We start from the raw sequence: 14,389 nt of genomic DNA, 5'->3' as shown, positions 1-14,389 counted from the left end.
CTCTTTTCCAACTCTATCATCACCACAAACACTGGAACAGCAAGAATGGCAAAAAGATAAATTTACTGAATCTGCAGCCATGAAAATGGTGTCATGGAAAATTAATTTCTAATCTGGAAGAAAACCTGTCATGAGGGGCAGGGGGAAGGGATGTCAATGTTTTTGCACTGAAAAAGAGATTGTAGATATAGTGATGGTAGAGTCAATTCTTGGAATTTAGTAGCTGATGATATAACCATATAACCTTATGGCTTTAGAGGGGGATTTCAGGGAGAAGCTCAAAAGACTAGAATCTATAGATGTCTTGAAGACCAGCTTTGCAAGAGATAGCAATAGACTTCATCATAAAAGGAAAAAAAAATAGAAAAGCAGTAAAATGAGTAAGTCTCGGTTGGTCTTCATATTTAATTCACAAAGCTGAGAGGAGCACACGGAATCACTAACCTGAAGTAGAAAAAGTTGTCTTTTTCTCCTCGCCAATAAAGGGGCTGCTGATGGAACAGGTCACATTCACAACAGAGCTGTTTGTGACCAGTAGAAATGCCTCCACTTGAAATAGCCCCTGGCTGCCTTGAGTCAGGTCCTGGGAAGATGATGGTATTGTGTTTCCTTCCATGTCCCTCCATTGCACTTGGGGCTGTGGGAACCAGCCTTCCGAAGTGCACTTTAGCTTTACTTCTCCATCCTTCGGTCCCTCCATGGAGATTTGAGGGGAAGAACCCAGACCTGGGAATAAAGATCAAGGCAAGCAACTGAGAGCCTCTGAAAGTGGTTACATAGTGAGTTCACTGCGAGGGGAAAGAGGGGTTCAGAGGCTTGGAGCAGAAAATGAAGCTTATGGGGTAAACAAAGTTTATACGCCACTTAGCGGTCTCTGGGGTCGCACAGAGTCGGACACGACTAAAGCAACTTAGCAGCAGCAGCAGCAGGAATGAGACTAGCTGGAACCCTTGTTTCCTTTTGTTTGCATATTTTTATGTTTTGCATTCCTAAAATTATTCTGGGACAGATTAAAGGATGCAATAAATTTCAAATCCAATTTTTATTCTTCTATACCCCAAAAATTACCTCTGATAAGGTCACGAATCAACATGGCCAGAAAAACGGATAAGAGAATAGTCTCAAAGAACAAAATCTTATAAATACATGTTTCCAATGGCAGAAAATTATGAAGTTCATTAAACTTGTTAACTTGTGCTCCCATGGATGTTTTCTAAACATATTTATTAATTTGGATACACCACCCGTGGGAGAAACAGATTATCTGTGAGTTAGGCAATGTCCTCAATGGCAGTTGCCAACCTTAGAAAAATCAGTTTTCACCCACAAACATAGACAGAGGGAAATCATGATGCAGGGAGTGATCTTGTCCCTCCTCCATCCCTGCCAATACTGTCGACATTTTTATTTTTTTCCTATATGGTAGATCTGTTGGGTTGGCCAAAAAGTTTATTTTTAAGACATGATGGAAAAACTTGAGCGAACTTTTGGCCAACCCAACAGTTTAACCTTCAAATTACCATATTTCCTAATAACTACATCTTTCCCAATATTTTAGTAACACACTGAAATAATGAGTCCTGTGTCATTATGGAGTAAGAATCTCACATTTCACTAGAGGTATGGCCACTTTATGGAGATCCTGGGAAGGATACAAATTCTACACACAAAGAATTAGGTCTGGTCCATTCGAGTTTGTGGACGTTACATATCTATGATAGCTCCAGCATGTGGGAGAATTTACTGTACATTTGGTGAGTGAATGGACATTAAGAAAATTTCAGGTGCCAGAGAAATTTTCCAGGACCCAGCAAGTTAAAAGCAGTAGGAACAGACATTGAATTCAGAACATCTGTCTAGAATCCTTACCTATGATCTTCAGATCCAAATCGGCCTCCTGGTAGACCCCGTCTTTTTCAAAAAGGCACCGATACTTCCCATCATCTGAAGTCCTGGCATCGTTTATCTGCAGGGTCAGCCTCCCCTCACTGATAGCATCACTCAGCAGCACAGTCCTCCCCCGATACTCTGCCATCTGCTCTCCAGCCACATGGGCCCCATCCGTATAGACATAAACAGCAGGATGACGGTGGGATCGGACCCACCGCACCTCCATGCTCTGTGCATCAGTCTTTGGGGCCAGGGAGCAGGTTAACTGTATGTCTTCTCCCACTCTAACAAGGATGGGCTGGGAAGGTCCAATCACTTTTAAGGAAGCTGTTAAATACAGCAGACAAAGCACAATGGAAGATTCAAACTGGAGCAAATAGTGTCATCTGCAAGAACATCTCAAGCAGTGTTTAGGACTCAGGACATCCGGCGGAGGGGGGGCCTGAGGTTCAAAGGTATTCTTTACAGAGGTGGAGATCTGGTGGAATCAGGATAGAGGTTGCCCCTGTGCAAGGCAGAACCACCCCATGGTTGCATCTGAAGATTATCACTTATTAAACCCACACCTGCAGCCCTTTCCTATAATCTCATTTAGTTTATAGACCCATAAGAAAATAATATTGCAATTAAAATCAAATTAACATTTTATCATTTCAAATTTGCATGACCTTAAACTACTTCTTAATCTGTGTATGTCTCAGTTTCTTATACTACAAGACATATATGTCACTATCAAAATAAAAAGGTTTGCCTGGAGTTAAGCCTTCCCTGATAGCTCAGTTGGTAAAGAATCTTCCTGCAGTGGAGGAGACCCCAGTTCAATTCCTGGGTTAGGAAGATCCCCTGGAGAAGGAATAGGCTACCCACTCCGGTATTCTTGGACATCCCTTGTGGCTCAGCTGGTAAAGAATTCACCTGCAATTTGTGAGACCTGGGTTTGATCCCTGGGTTGGGAAGATCCACTGAAGAAGAGAATGGCTACCCACTCCAGTATTCTGGCCTAGAGAATTCCATGGACTGTATAGTCCATGAGGTTACAAAGAGTCGGACGTGACTGAGCAACTTTCACTTTCAAAAAAAATAATCCGTATATAAAGGACTACAATGATAGCAATGCAGTGTGAGTGAGGCAAGAGATTCACAACCTGAGGTTATTGGAGCCAATCCCATTATAGACCTTGATAATGGCAACAAAATGAAAATGAGGTGGCTTTTTAGTAATGAAATATGAAGAAACGCCCTTATAATACCTTATACGTCAGATCCAGTCATAATATTTCAGTGCCCAAGGTCCCACATATGTGAGCCTCTAAACACACACTAGTCAGGGTTCTCGGGTGATCTTGAAAAATGTTATAATGATCTTATAATGTTATTTTTGCCTAGAATCTTGCCCAGTATTCTTGCCTGGAAAATCCCATGGACAGAGGAGCCTGGTGGGCCACAGTCCATGGGGCTGCAAAGAGTTGGCCACTACTTAGCAACTAAACAACAAAAAGATAATTTATAATAGAAATCCAGGCATAAATGTGTCACTTGTTTATGTGAGGAATCAATGATCAAAGGCAAAATGTCCTCATTATGTATTTCATAGGTAATCTTCTAGGTACTTCTCTAGAAACATAATTCTAATTTTCAGATTATTCTGTTCTATTCTTGATAAAATTTGTCTCCCAGTTATTTCCAGCATGTTGTTTGCTTTGTTTTGCAATTTTACCTAAAACATATTATTTCTACTTTATATGAACCTGTTAAAATCTAAATACAAATGTAGGAGTCAGGATAAAAAAGAGCTAGGAGTTAGTTTGCTGCTATTTCTCCATCCATGTGTCTTAGGGTAATAAAGCAGACTATTTCCTCATCTTTGTTATCTATATGAGGTTTTTTTTCTTTTCTCCTATCCATGGGCTGTGAGAGACAGTGAGAGACAGTGCACTAAGTCGTGTCTGACTCTTGCAACCCCATGGACTGTAGCCTGCCAGGCTCCTCTGTCTATGGGATTCTCCAGGCAAGAATACTGGAGTGGGTTGCCATTTCCTTCTCCAAAGAGTTGGACACTACTTAGCAACTAAACAACAAAAAGATAATTTATAATAGAAATCCAGGCTGTGGTACATATTAAATCTCAAACTAGATTTCCCTACCAGAGATTGATAATTAAGAGCTAAAATTGATTATTCCCCAACTGTAAAATGATGATAAATCTATTCACCTTTTAAATTATTGGAAAAAAAGAAAATAACTCCCCAAAATCATTTAGCATCATGCTGGGCATGTGATTATCATTTCAAAAAATTAGTTATTATTTTTATAACCAATAACATTTGCCAGAGTAGGAACTAGGATTTCAGTTTCAGGACTTCTATAGAAATCTTGGTTTGCCAGCAGCCTCTGAGCTCTAAGTCACAAGCTCTAACAACACAGTGGCAGCTTTGAACTCCCTGATCTCCTCTCTATTACCAGCTCATCCTCAAGGCTCCTGAGGGCAGAGCGAAGGGAAGTTCTGGTCTTTTCATCTTATTTACCTTTGGTCCCAGAAGGCATGCACCACTTAGAAACAACAGGACATCAGACTGTACTTTGTGTGCTGAGTCTCCAAGGAGCATGTCATTTTGATTCAAATAACTCAGAGAAATGAGAGGATCTTCCTAAGGGACAGACATGTAGGCCAGCCTGCCCAACACTGGCTCGGTTTTCTGAGCTGTAACTGACAAGCTTTGCCAGTCAAGCTTTCTGTCCACCCCAGGAGGGAAGGGATTTCAGTTGGAGGGTAAGGCTTATCGGGGCACAGTCTACAGAGTTATCTTATCTCCTCAGTCTACAGAGTTACCTTTGACTGTTCCAAGGTCCTTCTCTTTATCTTTATGGCCCAAAGGTGTCCAAAGTATCACACTAGACTCTGGCAGAGACTGGGGTGTGCTCTCCACCTTAATTTTCCTTGAAAACTCCCATATGGGCTGAAACCTAACGTGCACACAGGCACCCACACACACCTTCACACATATTCCTGTAGCAGGTGACTTAAAGGAGAGCAGGGTATCAACGGAAGGAGAAAATGAGCAGGTGGGTAGCAGACTGGTTTTTATGGGCTCAGAGAAGAGGTCACAGAAAGGAGGAGAGGGGGGAAGATACAAGGCATCAAAGGAGAAACTGAAAGAGGCTTAAAAATCTGTTGGTTATTGTTTAAACCACTTATCTTAGGTACCATAAAATAATATCTGCAGTCCAACTAGTAAGTAAAGAAAAAGAGGAAAATGACCACCTGGAGCACAGGGTCCCAGGCTGCATCCAGGAAAGTCACAGCTTCCTCCCAACAGTGATGAGGTCAGGCCCCCAGGGGTGAAGAGCAGGTGCAGAAACCATAGCAGGGCGAGAGGGTGCAGGCGTGGGTGGGTGAGGACCTCCAGTTATCACGACAGCACTGCTTACTCACGCCAGAAACTCACACCATCGGTCCCGTGCCGTCCCATACACACTCCCTCTCCTCCCGCCCAGTGGGGCAGAGCTTCCGTCTGCACCCATTTTAGGCACCCATCTGGGGCTCACAGTGGTCCCCACGGACACAGAAAGTAGCAGGTTCTGCAGTGTAAAGGTGCCTGCGTGAGACTGCACTTTGCTGGTCCCTCCAGTACTAAGGTGAGAGACTTGGGAAGATCATGCCCCAGTTTCTCATCTGGGTCACGAAGTGTCGCCTTCACTGTGTGTGCTTTGTCCAGGGGGCATCGCCTTCCTCAGGGGTGGAGGGAGGGCAGAGGCTCGTGTACACTCATGCACACCAACCATCTCTGCTTACCCAGCTCTGTTTGGAGTTTTTCTGGAAAAAGAATGAGAATAACATATTAAGGAATTTGTTCTAAGAGAAAGGAGAGAAAATATTTCCTCCCCCTCCCAAAAAAAGCAAGGTCTACATTTTCTCAAAACAGTTGATTCATAAGAAAGAAATAAAATGTAGAAAAATAATGACATTTTTTTTTCGCCTGGTGGTCCAGCTATTTTTCCCTTTCTCTGCACAAGAATGTTCTCAATTCTACCACCCCATGGTTCTGCTTGTTTCTGCTTATCTTTAACATATTTAACTATTGTATTGAAACAATAATATTATTTTTAATAAATGCAGGCCCCTTGGGACAAAGAGCATGTGCAGAAATCATAGCAGGGTGAGAGGGTGCAGCTGGTGCGTGAGGCCAGTTATCACGATGGCACTGCTTACTCACACTAGAAACTCACACTAGCTGTCCTGTGCCTTCCCCTAGACGCTCCCTCTCCATTCCATATATATGAAAAGTGTATTTTTATACCTTTATAATATGTGGACAAAGACAATTATCACCCATAATTACAAACTGAGAGGTATATTAATATATGCTTTGTAATTATATATACATATGTATATATATTTGACTCCTTTTAACAGCAACATATAACATTTAACTTTTTCCCTATAACCATTTATGTAAATAGCTATGTACTTACATCTTTATATCTAAATGTAGAGGGTGTCCCAAAAGTCTTAGTGCAATTTTAAGTTATTTAAAGCCAATAATCTTTTAAATACTGTTTTAAATACTATTTAAATATTAAATAGTATTTAAATTTAAATAGTATTTTAAATACTGTTTTTCATCAATGCTATAATGTATAGTAACATAAGACACTTAACACTCCACTGTTGCATTGGGTTTCTGGCTGCTATTTTTGCTGCTATTTATAAATGAGGCTATAATAAAGATGCATTACTGTGTAAATAGTTGTCTCCATCTCTGATTATCTTCAGATGATAAGTTCCTAGATGTAACTGGCAAAAATACAGCACAAGAAAACATTTCAGTTGAACGAATAGTTGTATTTCCTTCACAGTGTAACACATACTTGTGAGAAAAGAAAATTAATAAAGAAGAAAAGGCAGAATCCAAAAATAAATGGAATGCCATTAACAATATAGCTATATAGCGTATGTATATCTCCAGCCATAAATGTTTTATAGTTTTTAATGCATATTGGTGCTTCCCTGGTGGCTCAGATGGTAAAGAATCCACCTGCAATGTAGGAGACTCGGGGTCAGGAAGATCTCCTGAAGAAGGAAAATGGCAACCCACTCCAGTATTCTTGTCTGGAGAATTCCATGGACAGAGGAGCTTGGCGGGCTACAGTCCATGGGGTTGCAAAGAGTCAGACATGACTGAGCAACTAACACACACACAATGCATATTACTAAATATTATATATTCTTCTTGATTAAAAAATATTAGGTGCTACAGAACAGTCCCTTCAACCTTTCCTACTAATGGGAGCATCTTGATCCTAGATGCAGAGCACTGACCTGGGATGGAGACATCTGAGCCCTTCTCCTCGGCGAGTGAGGGGTTGTGGATGAAGCAGGACACAGCCTCTGTAGAGGCATCCCTGACCACAAGAGTGCTTTCTACATAAAACAAGCCATCTTCATCTTGGAAGTTATAATTAGAGAAAGTCAGCAACTTTTCTCCCTTGATGTCTTGCCAGGAAACCTGAGGTTCCAGGAACCAGCCCTTTGCAGTGCACACAAGCTGGAGTCCACTTTCCACAGATCCGTCCATGTGGATGTAAGGGTCAGACCCCAGACCTGCGGTAGAAAGACACAGCCCTGAGTCCCGGAGCCCATGGAGGCACAAATCACAGAGCTGGGAGTCCAGTGACCTTGCTCATAGGGAGAGAGCAGAACTTCAAGGCTCTGCTGAGCAAAAGGTGGCCCAAAGTCCTCCTCCCATTCAAACTGGAACTCACATACACTTTATACCTTAGTCTGGATCTTTAAATTCTAGCATATGAGCAGTATTTTCATTCAAACTCAGACAGGAAAATAAGAGTTACATAATGACATTTTGCTTCTGTCTCTAGCACTGCAAACTAAGATTTGTTACAATTTACTCATGAACTCCCTTGTGAGACAGACTTTGCCTTTTTCATCTTAATATTATTATGTCAGGCACTTGGACATGTTGGATGATATCTTGACTCCAATTTAAACAGAATATTTACTGTAAAGTGAGAACTCTTCTCCAGAGAGAATATTCTTCCCATTCCTTTTGTTGGTGGTTGTGACCTGGGGGAGAAAACAGATAACCTGGGGTATGCAAAATGGGAAGTCTCATGAGGACTTTCTGTATCTAAGCATTGCATTCCATGGGAAATGTTTTTGAGAATCCGAGTTTTATATAATCATGAAGTTCTTTCTCTATTTAACACAACTCTCAAACCCAAACAAAGGGGATTCTATTTTCCATAGATGACAATTTTGTCTCTACCACTTGTTGAGAACAGAGACCGATTTTCTTCACCCAGAGCCTTAGAAAATGCATAGCTTCTTTTCAGATGTACCTGAAAGTGAAATGCCTTGGTATGGGCCCTCCCCACTCCATATCTCAGAAGTTTGTGGATTCTTTTCATCTATCTTGAGTCAACTTGAACTTAATAACAGTAATAATCACACATAGGTGTTGAGAAAAAGAAGGTGTTGGAGATCAACCTCGTAGGGGAGCAAAGAAGAGAGCAGCATCAGCTAGAGAGGTTAAATTCTCCTTAGAACAATTTTCCTGATAAGGTAAATGGATTTGCCTAATTTTTTCTTCTGGGCTTCCCTGGCGGCTCAGTGGTAAAGGTAAATCTGCCTGCCAATACAGGAGATGTGGGTTCAATCCCTAGGCTGGGAAGATCCCCTGGAGAAGGAAATGGCAACCCACTCCAGGATTCTTGTCTGGGAAATCCCATGGATAGAGGAACCCGGCAGGCTACAGTCCACGGGGTCACAAAAGAGTCAGACACGACTTAGTGACTAAATGACAACAGCAATTTTCTCTTTAGCACATGAAGTAGTTACTTCTGCCAGGGAGCCATATGATCCATTACTTCCAGATATTTGTTTTTCCACAGAGCGATCCTTTCTTCAGTGTGATTTATTTCTTCCAACCCCTTCCTGCTTTGCTAACACAAAAGCATCATGCAGGCCCTTGCCACTCACAATGGGTATGTCTCCAAATCGTCTATGAGCCCCAATTTCACTGAACACTAGTATCCATAATCTCCATAAAGGCACAATGTTCTTAACCTCTGCAGTCTCATCATTAGCTTTTTAACTGAAGGCAGCGTTACTCAGACAGTGAGTTCACATCCCAGTGACTGTGTATTTGAGGCTCAGCACAGAGTCAGACACGACTGAAGCGACTTAGCAGCAGCAGCAGAGAACAGAGATGCGGGGCTTGTCAACTAGACTCGCTCACACAGCAGCTGACTTGCCTTTGCACACTAACCCGTATGGCATGAATTCTTGCCTCAGCAAAATTGCTAATGACTACGTGTCATCAATTTTAAATAATCCTCAAGAATAGCCAAAACCGTGTAAGTTAAACTTGGGGAAATTGTTTATAACTGAGCTCACTTTAAAGCCTACAGAACCACTTGCCTCCAAATGAATCAGAAGACTGGACATCAGCAATTGCCTCCATGATTAAAAGAGAATTGTTCAACTGGAAATGAGCTTAATGCAAGTTAATATACCTCCCCTTCTGAGAGCCTGTGTCTTTCCCCAGATACTCACTGGCTACTTGGAGTAGCAGGCTTGTTTCTGCAAGGTAGTTGTCGTCTTTGACACGGCACCAGTACTGCCCATGATCGGATGGCTGGAGGCTGTGAATCTTCAGAGCCACGCTTCCCTCAGTGATGCCGTCTTCTATCCACTCTACCCGGCCTCTGTACTCCTCCATCTGTATCTCCGTTACCTCATCTCCATCCCGATACAAAAACACAGGAGTGCTGGGCTCCGAGCGGTACCACCTCACCTCCATGTGCATTGCGGTCCTCTTGGGAAGGAGTTGACAAGTGAGGAGGGCATCTTCCCCGACCATGGCCAGGATAGGATGGGCAGAACCCGTCACTCTGAAGTCATCTACAAAAGAGTGACACAGAGGAATCGGGATATGTCACCTGGAGGAGCAATACGATTGCTTTGGGATGTCTACTCTATCAAAACAGAGGCACCTGGAGGAGGGGAGGTTTTATTTGCAATGTTTTAAAGAAATCCAGCCATTACGATATGTATGTTTGGTGGTTACAGAGACAATCTTGTGTACTGAAAATAGCATGTAATTCAAAAACCTGAGTACGAGTGCTGAATCGATCACTTACCAGATGTGTGATTTGGAGAGAAACCCATTGTTCTTGAGAAATTGATTTGCAATCTCAATTTCTTCATCTTTAAGATTAACAATTACCACCTCTACACTGCTTTTATTCTCAAATAAGTTAAAGTGTAAACTGATTTTCTAATTGAAAACTTTATTAGTTAGTGGCTTATTTTATATTTTACAGTGATTTATTTTATAGTTAGTAATTTCACAGAGGATGAGACAGTTGGATGGTATCACTGACTCAACGGACATGAGTTTGAGCAAACTTAGGGAGATAGTGGAGGACAGGGAAGCCTGGCATGTTGCAGTTCAGGAGGATGTAAAGAGTCAGACACGACTTAGCGACTGAACAATAACAATTTCACTTTAGTGACTGACGTTGTAATCACTTTTCCTAAATTTTAGATAATAGATTTATTCAATAGATTTTTAGGCTTTTCAGAATTGTTCTTGTCTTGTCCTAAGTAATGAACTGGATTTGTTTTGTTTTGTTTTTCTCTGAAACAGGCAAGATTCCAATTACTAGGGCTATGTAAAATGCAGCTTTTGCAAGGATATTTTTGGCAGATTAAAGGCAGTGATTAGTATAAAGAGTTCGAGCCTTTCGATAAAATTTTAAGTCATGTTTGACTTCTTTGTTATCTACAAATTGAAGAGATGTTTCATAATTCTGCATGTTCCTATACTTCCTAATTTCATGTCATGTATATTATGTTTTTTTCTCATCCTAAAATATTCCAGGGCCAGTTGCACTTTCTCTGTGCAGATCCAAAACTCCTAAGAAGGAACTTCATCTTGTTGAGTTGTTGTTCAGCATCAAGTCGATAGTGCTCACTATGGAGCACAGGTGGATATCTGCTGGTATTCTGTGTTGATGAAATCTGAGCATAACACTAGAATGCAAGTTGTGCCATCTGGGTGAATTTTACAGCTTAGGAAAGTGCATCACTAGAGAGGAGGGCAGCCTCACCACATCATATAGCTCCTGGCAGCCTCTGTCTGCTGCTGCTGCTGCTAAGTTGCATCAGTTGTGTCCGACTCTGTGCGACCCCATAGACAGCAGCCCAACAGGCTCCTCTGTCCCTGGGATTCTCCAGGCAAGAATACTGGAGTGGGTTGCCATTTCCTTCTCCAATCATGAAAGTGAAAAGTGATTCCGATGTCCTGTGCCATGATTTTTTCCCACCTTGTCATCCTGCATTTTACTGGGGGTTCTGATGCTACCCACTGACTTTGACTTTTCACAATCTGTTTTCAAGTTACAATATTTCAACCAAGAAAATTCAGCTACTGAGATTTCCAAGCCCATTTCTTGCAACTCTCCTTCAAGTTTATTTCCATGTATTTTCACACTGTTTAATTTACGGTAAGAAGCAGCCTCCTTTCTTGCCCTGCAGAGTTATCCTGAATAGAAGCAGGAGAATGAATGACTCACCGTGTTCCAGGTGCTGATTCAAGTGTTTTTCATGTACAGCCTCATTTAATATTAAAGCCCATGTGAGCCTATGAGATACAGTTAGGTTGTTATTCTTATCTTAAGGATGAGAAAACTAAGGCAGAAGGTATTCAAGTAACTTTCCAAACATAACACAGCTGGAGGAGAAGGAGGTCTTTGTGGAACACAAGGGCTTTGACCCCTGGATCCCCACTCTTAATATTATACTAGCTCTTTTGAATTTGGAAGTCGTCACCCAGACGGGACCTCTGAGACACTGGAATATATGGTAAAGGGAAGAAGAGCATCCTACCTGATTGCTTCATGCTGAGAAGTATAAAGAAGGAGGCAAACACACCAGACAGGCTGTATCCAGGAAGCTCCACCATCCTCCCTGGGGTAAACACAAGAGAAAATACAACTGTACCTAAGTGTGGCTGTAATGCACAAGCGCTTCTGTGGTTTCCAGCGGTTACAGAGACGTAACAGGGAAGCAACATCAATATCTTCCACAATCAAATGATGAAATGGGCTTGGCTCCCTTTCTCTGCTTTTATCCATCATTTCCAACCTCTTACTTACACTGTTGTACTTTATGCTATTTGGGGCACTTAAGGTAGATTTCTGATTGAAATGAAAAGATCTTTGGGGCTAAAGGGACAATGATGCTTTGATTATAAAAAGTCTCCTTAGGTCCATCTACTCTGAGCATGCAGAATTAGAGGGCATTCAGTTACTTTTTCTCACCCCTCCCCTTTCAGTCTGTCCTGCAAAGTCCTTCATCTCTACAGTCTCCTGGATGTAAAGGAAAGAGCAAGAAGTCATCATAAGCAGGACTCTATCACCAGGAGAACACAGGGGCAAGGGGATGCCTTGGAAAGTAAAGATAATAATAGTGGAAACGGTGATACAGAAGAAGATGACCAAGGAAATGACCTTGAATAACCTTTCAGTATCATCTTTCTGTATCATCCTGACGACACATAGAAATGAATAAAAGAAAAAGCCTAATTGGTAGAGATGGGCAAACTCAACATGCCCATTGTAACGAACAACATAAAAATACTTCCACACAGTTAAAATATTTTAAAACTACCAAGATTAAAATGCTAGATTTAGTTTTGGAAAATGAAACACTCAGGCTGAAAGGTATCTAAGATTTTAGTCTATCAGCTGCGTCAAGAATCTTATGGAAAGAAAAACTTCACACCAAATATAAAAACTTGCACAAGGGCAATAAGTTATTGCTTTCCCCCCACCCCCCACCCCACCGCCAAAACTAACACCAATACGATTTTATAGAGCAGGAGGAAAAATCAACACTCATCTGAAATGGAGATGATGAACCAAATGGTCCAGGAGATTGTGTTTTCTGTATTATGACTGTTTACTTTCTAAAGTGATACACTGTTGTTGTTTGTTGTTGTATCCAACTCTTTTGTGACCCCATGGACTGTAGCCTGCCGGACTCCTCTGTCCATGGGATTTTCCAGGCAAGAATACTGGAGTGGGTTGTCATTTCTTTTTCCAGGGGATCTTCCAAAACCAGGGATTGGAACCTGTGTCTTCTGCGTCTCCTCCATTGCAGGTGGATTCTTTATCCCTGAACCACCAGGGAATCCCCTTTCATCTAAAATATCTCCAGGAAATGTGATACAAGCCCAGCCACAAGACCACAATACCTGAAAGAGTGGTCAAATATTTTCGGAAAATGAGCCTGAGGGTTAGAAGATAGCATAGAACAGTAGTAGTTTGCTGCTTGAAAAGGATCAGTCACGTCCCCTCAGCTGGAAGGAAATTACCATCTTGACTTCTTAACTCCTTCTCAGAAACATGTTGTTCCAGCAAGTAAAAGCTAAGAAAACCTGCAAAATCCATGCCAAAGTACCATCACTCACTGAGGCAGACTAAGAAGGACCCACACTTGCTACAAATCAGTTTGTAAGTTTATGTTCCTTTAGACTTTTTATGGAAAGCAGAGAGAAAACTGGCAAAAGTACTCTAGGAAAAAGCTGTCCAAACCAGGGAAGCTTTCAAAGAAAGCTGTGAAAATGCATATTAACCTTCAATGAGGCTCAGAAAGAGATTGGTGAGAGTATAAACAGGGAGAATAAATGCCTTAAACCAGGGTTCTCGGTGGGGAGGGAGGAGGGTTTGCCCTTGGAAGGCATTCGACAATGTCTGCAGATACTTTTGGTTGTCATACCTAAGGGGAGAGGGACATATAATAAGTACCAGCCACCACTGCTGCTAAACATCCTACCATGCACAGGAAAACCCCTACAGAATCACCCAGCCCCAAATGTCAACGAAAAAAGAGTGAAAGCTGCTCAGTCGTGTCCAGCTCTTTACAGTCTATGGGATTCTCCAGGCAAGAATACTGGAGTGGGTAGCCTCTTCTCCAAGGGATCTTCCCAACCCAGAGATCAAACCAAGGTCTCCCGCATTGCAGGCAGATTTTTTACCAGCTGAGCCACCAGGGAAGTCTAAGGATACTGGAGTGGGTAGCCTATCCCTTCTCCAGGGGATTTTCCTGACCCAGGAATCCAACCAGGGTCTCCTTCATTGCAGGTGGATTCTCTATCAGCTGAGCTACCAGAGAATCCTAGTAGCAAGGAAAAGAGCTGCCATAGACCATCTGCTATCAGCATGCTGAAAATCTTTGACACTTTTTTTTTGTTTTTTGTAAATGAATAACTGGACTTACACTGTAAGCTTTAAATCAAAGCATTTTAATTATAAGCTTTTGACATCTCTGTATTACCATTTGAATGTAAGCCAAGACTCTTCTGAAACCACCATTGATATTAAATGTGGTAAACTTGGATATTGTCAAGTGATATGATAGGGTATGCATGTGTTTCATCAAATTCTTAAAATTCCATATTTCATTTCATTTTCT

The 14,389-nt window shown here is 41.7% G+C and overlaps 1 protein-coding gene across 1 annotated transcript; it reads right to left on the bottom strand.

Moving 5' to 3' along the window:
• Positions 1-439: 439 nt before the first annotated feature.
• LOC129647552 (butyrophilin-like protein 2) lies at positions 440-11,876 on the bottom strand. Its single transcript, XM_055574633.1, has 5 exons — positions 11,801-11,876; positions 9,464-9,811; positions 5,684-5,704; positions 1,870-2,217; positions 440-726 (listed from the first exon to the last, which is right to left on the bottom strand). The coding sequence occupies exons 1-5, from the start codon at positions 11,874-11,876 to the stop codon at positions 440-442; spliced, it is 1,080 nt and encodes a 359-aa protein (XP_055430608.1).
• Between the last annotated feature and the right edge of the window lie 2,513 nt (positions 11,877-14,389).

This window comes from Bubalus kerabau, chromosome 3 (genome assembly GCF_029407905.1).
Source record: "Bubalus kerabau isolate K-KA32 ecotype Philippines breed swamp buffalo chromosome 3, PCC_UOA_SB_1v2, whole genome shotgun sequence".
NCBI lineage: Eukaryota > Metazoa > Chordata > Mammalia > Artiodactyla > Bovidae > Bubalus > Bubalus kerabau.
Note: the sequence above shows the minus strand (reverse complement) of the source record. Positions and strands in the feature narration are given on the sequence as shown.

What these genes read in the sequence shown, in the direction of transcription:
- LOC129647552 (XM_055574633.1), bottom strand. Translation starts at nt 11,876, where the DNA reads ATGGTGGAGCTTCCTGGATACAGCCTGTCTGGTGTGTTTGCCTCCTTC. An exon ending in CCTGCTACTCCAAGTAGCCA is followed by an intron (nt 5,705 to 9,463) that starts GTGAGTATCTGG and finishes TTCTTTTTCCAG; the next exon opens with AAAAACTCCAAACAGAGCTG. An exon ending in TTTGGATCTGAAGATCATAG is followed by an intron (nt 727 to 1,869) that starts GTAAGGATTCTA and finishes CTTTATTCCCAG; the next exon opens with GTCTGGGTTCTTCCCCTCAA.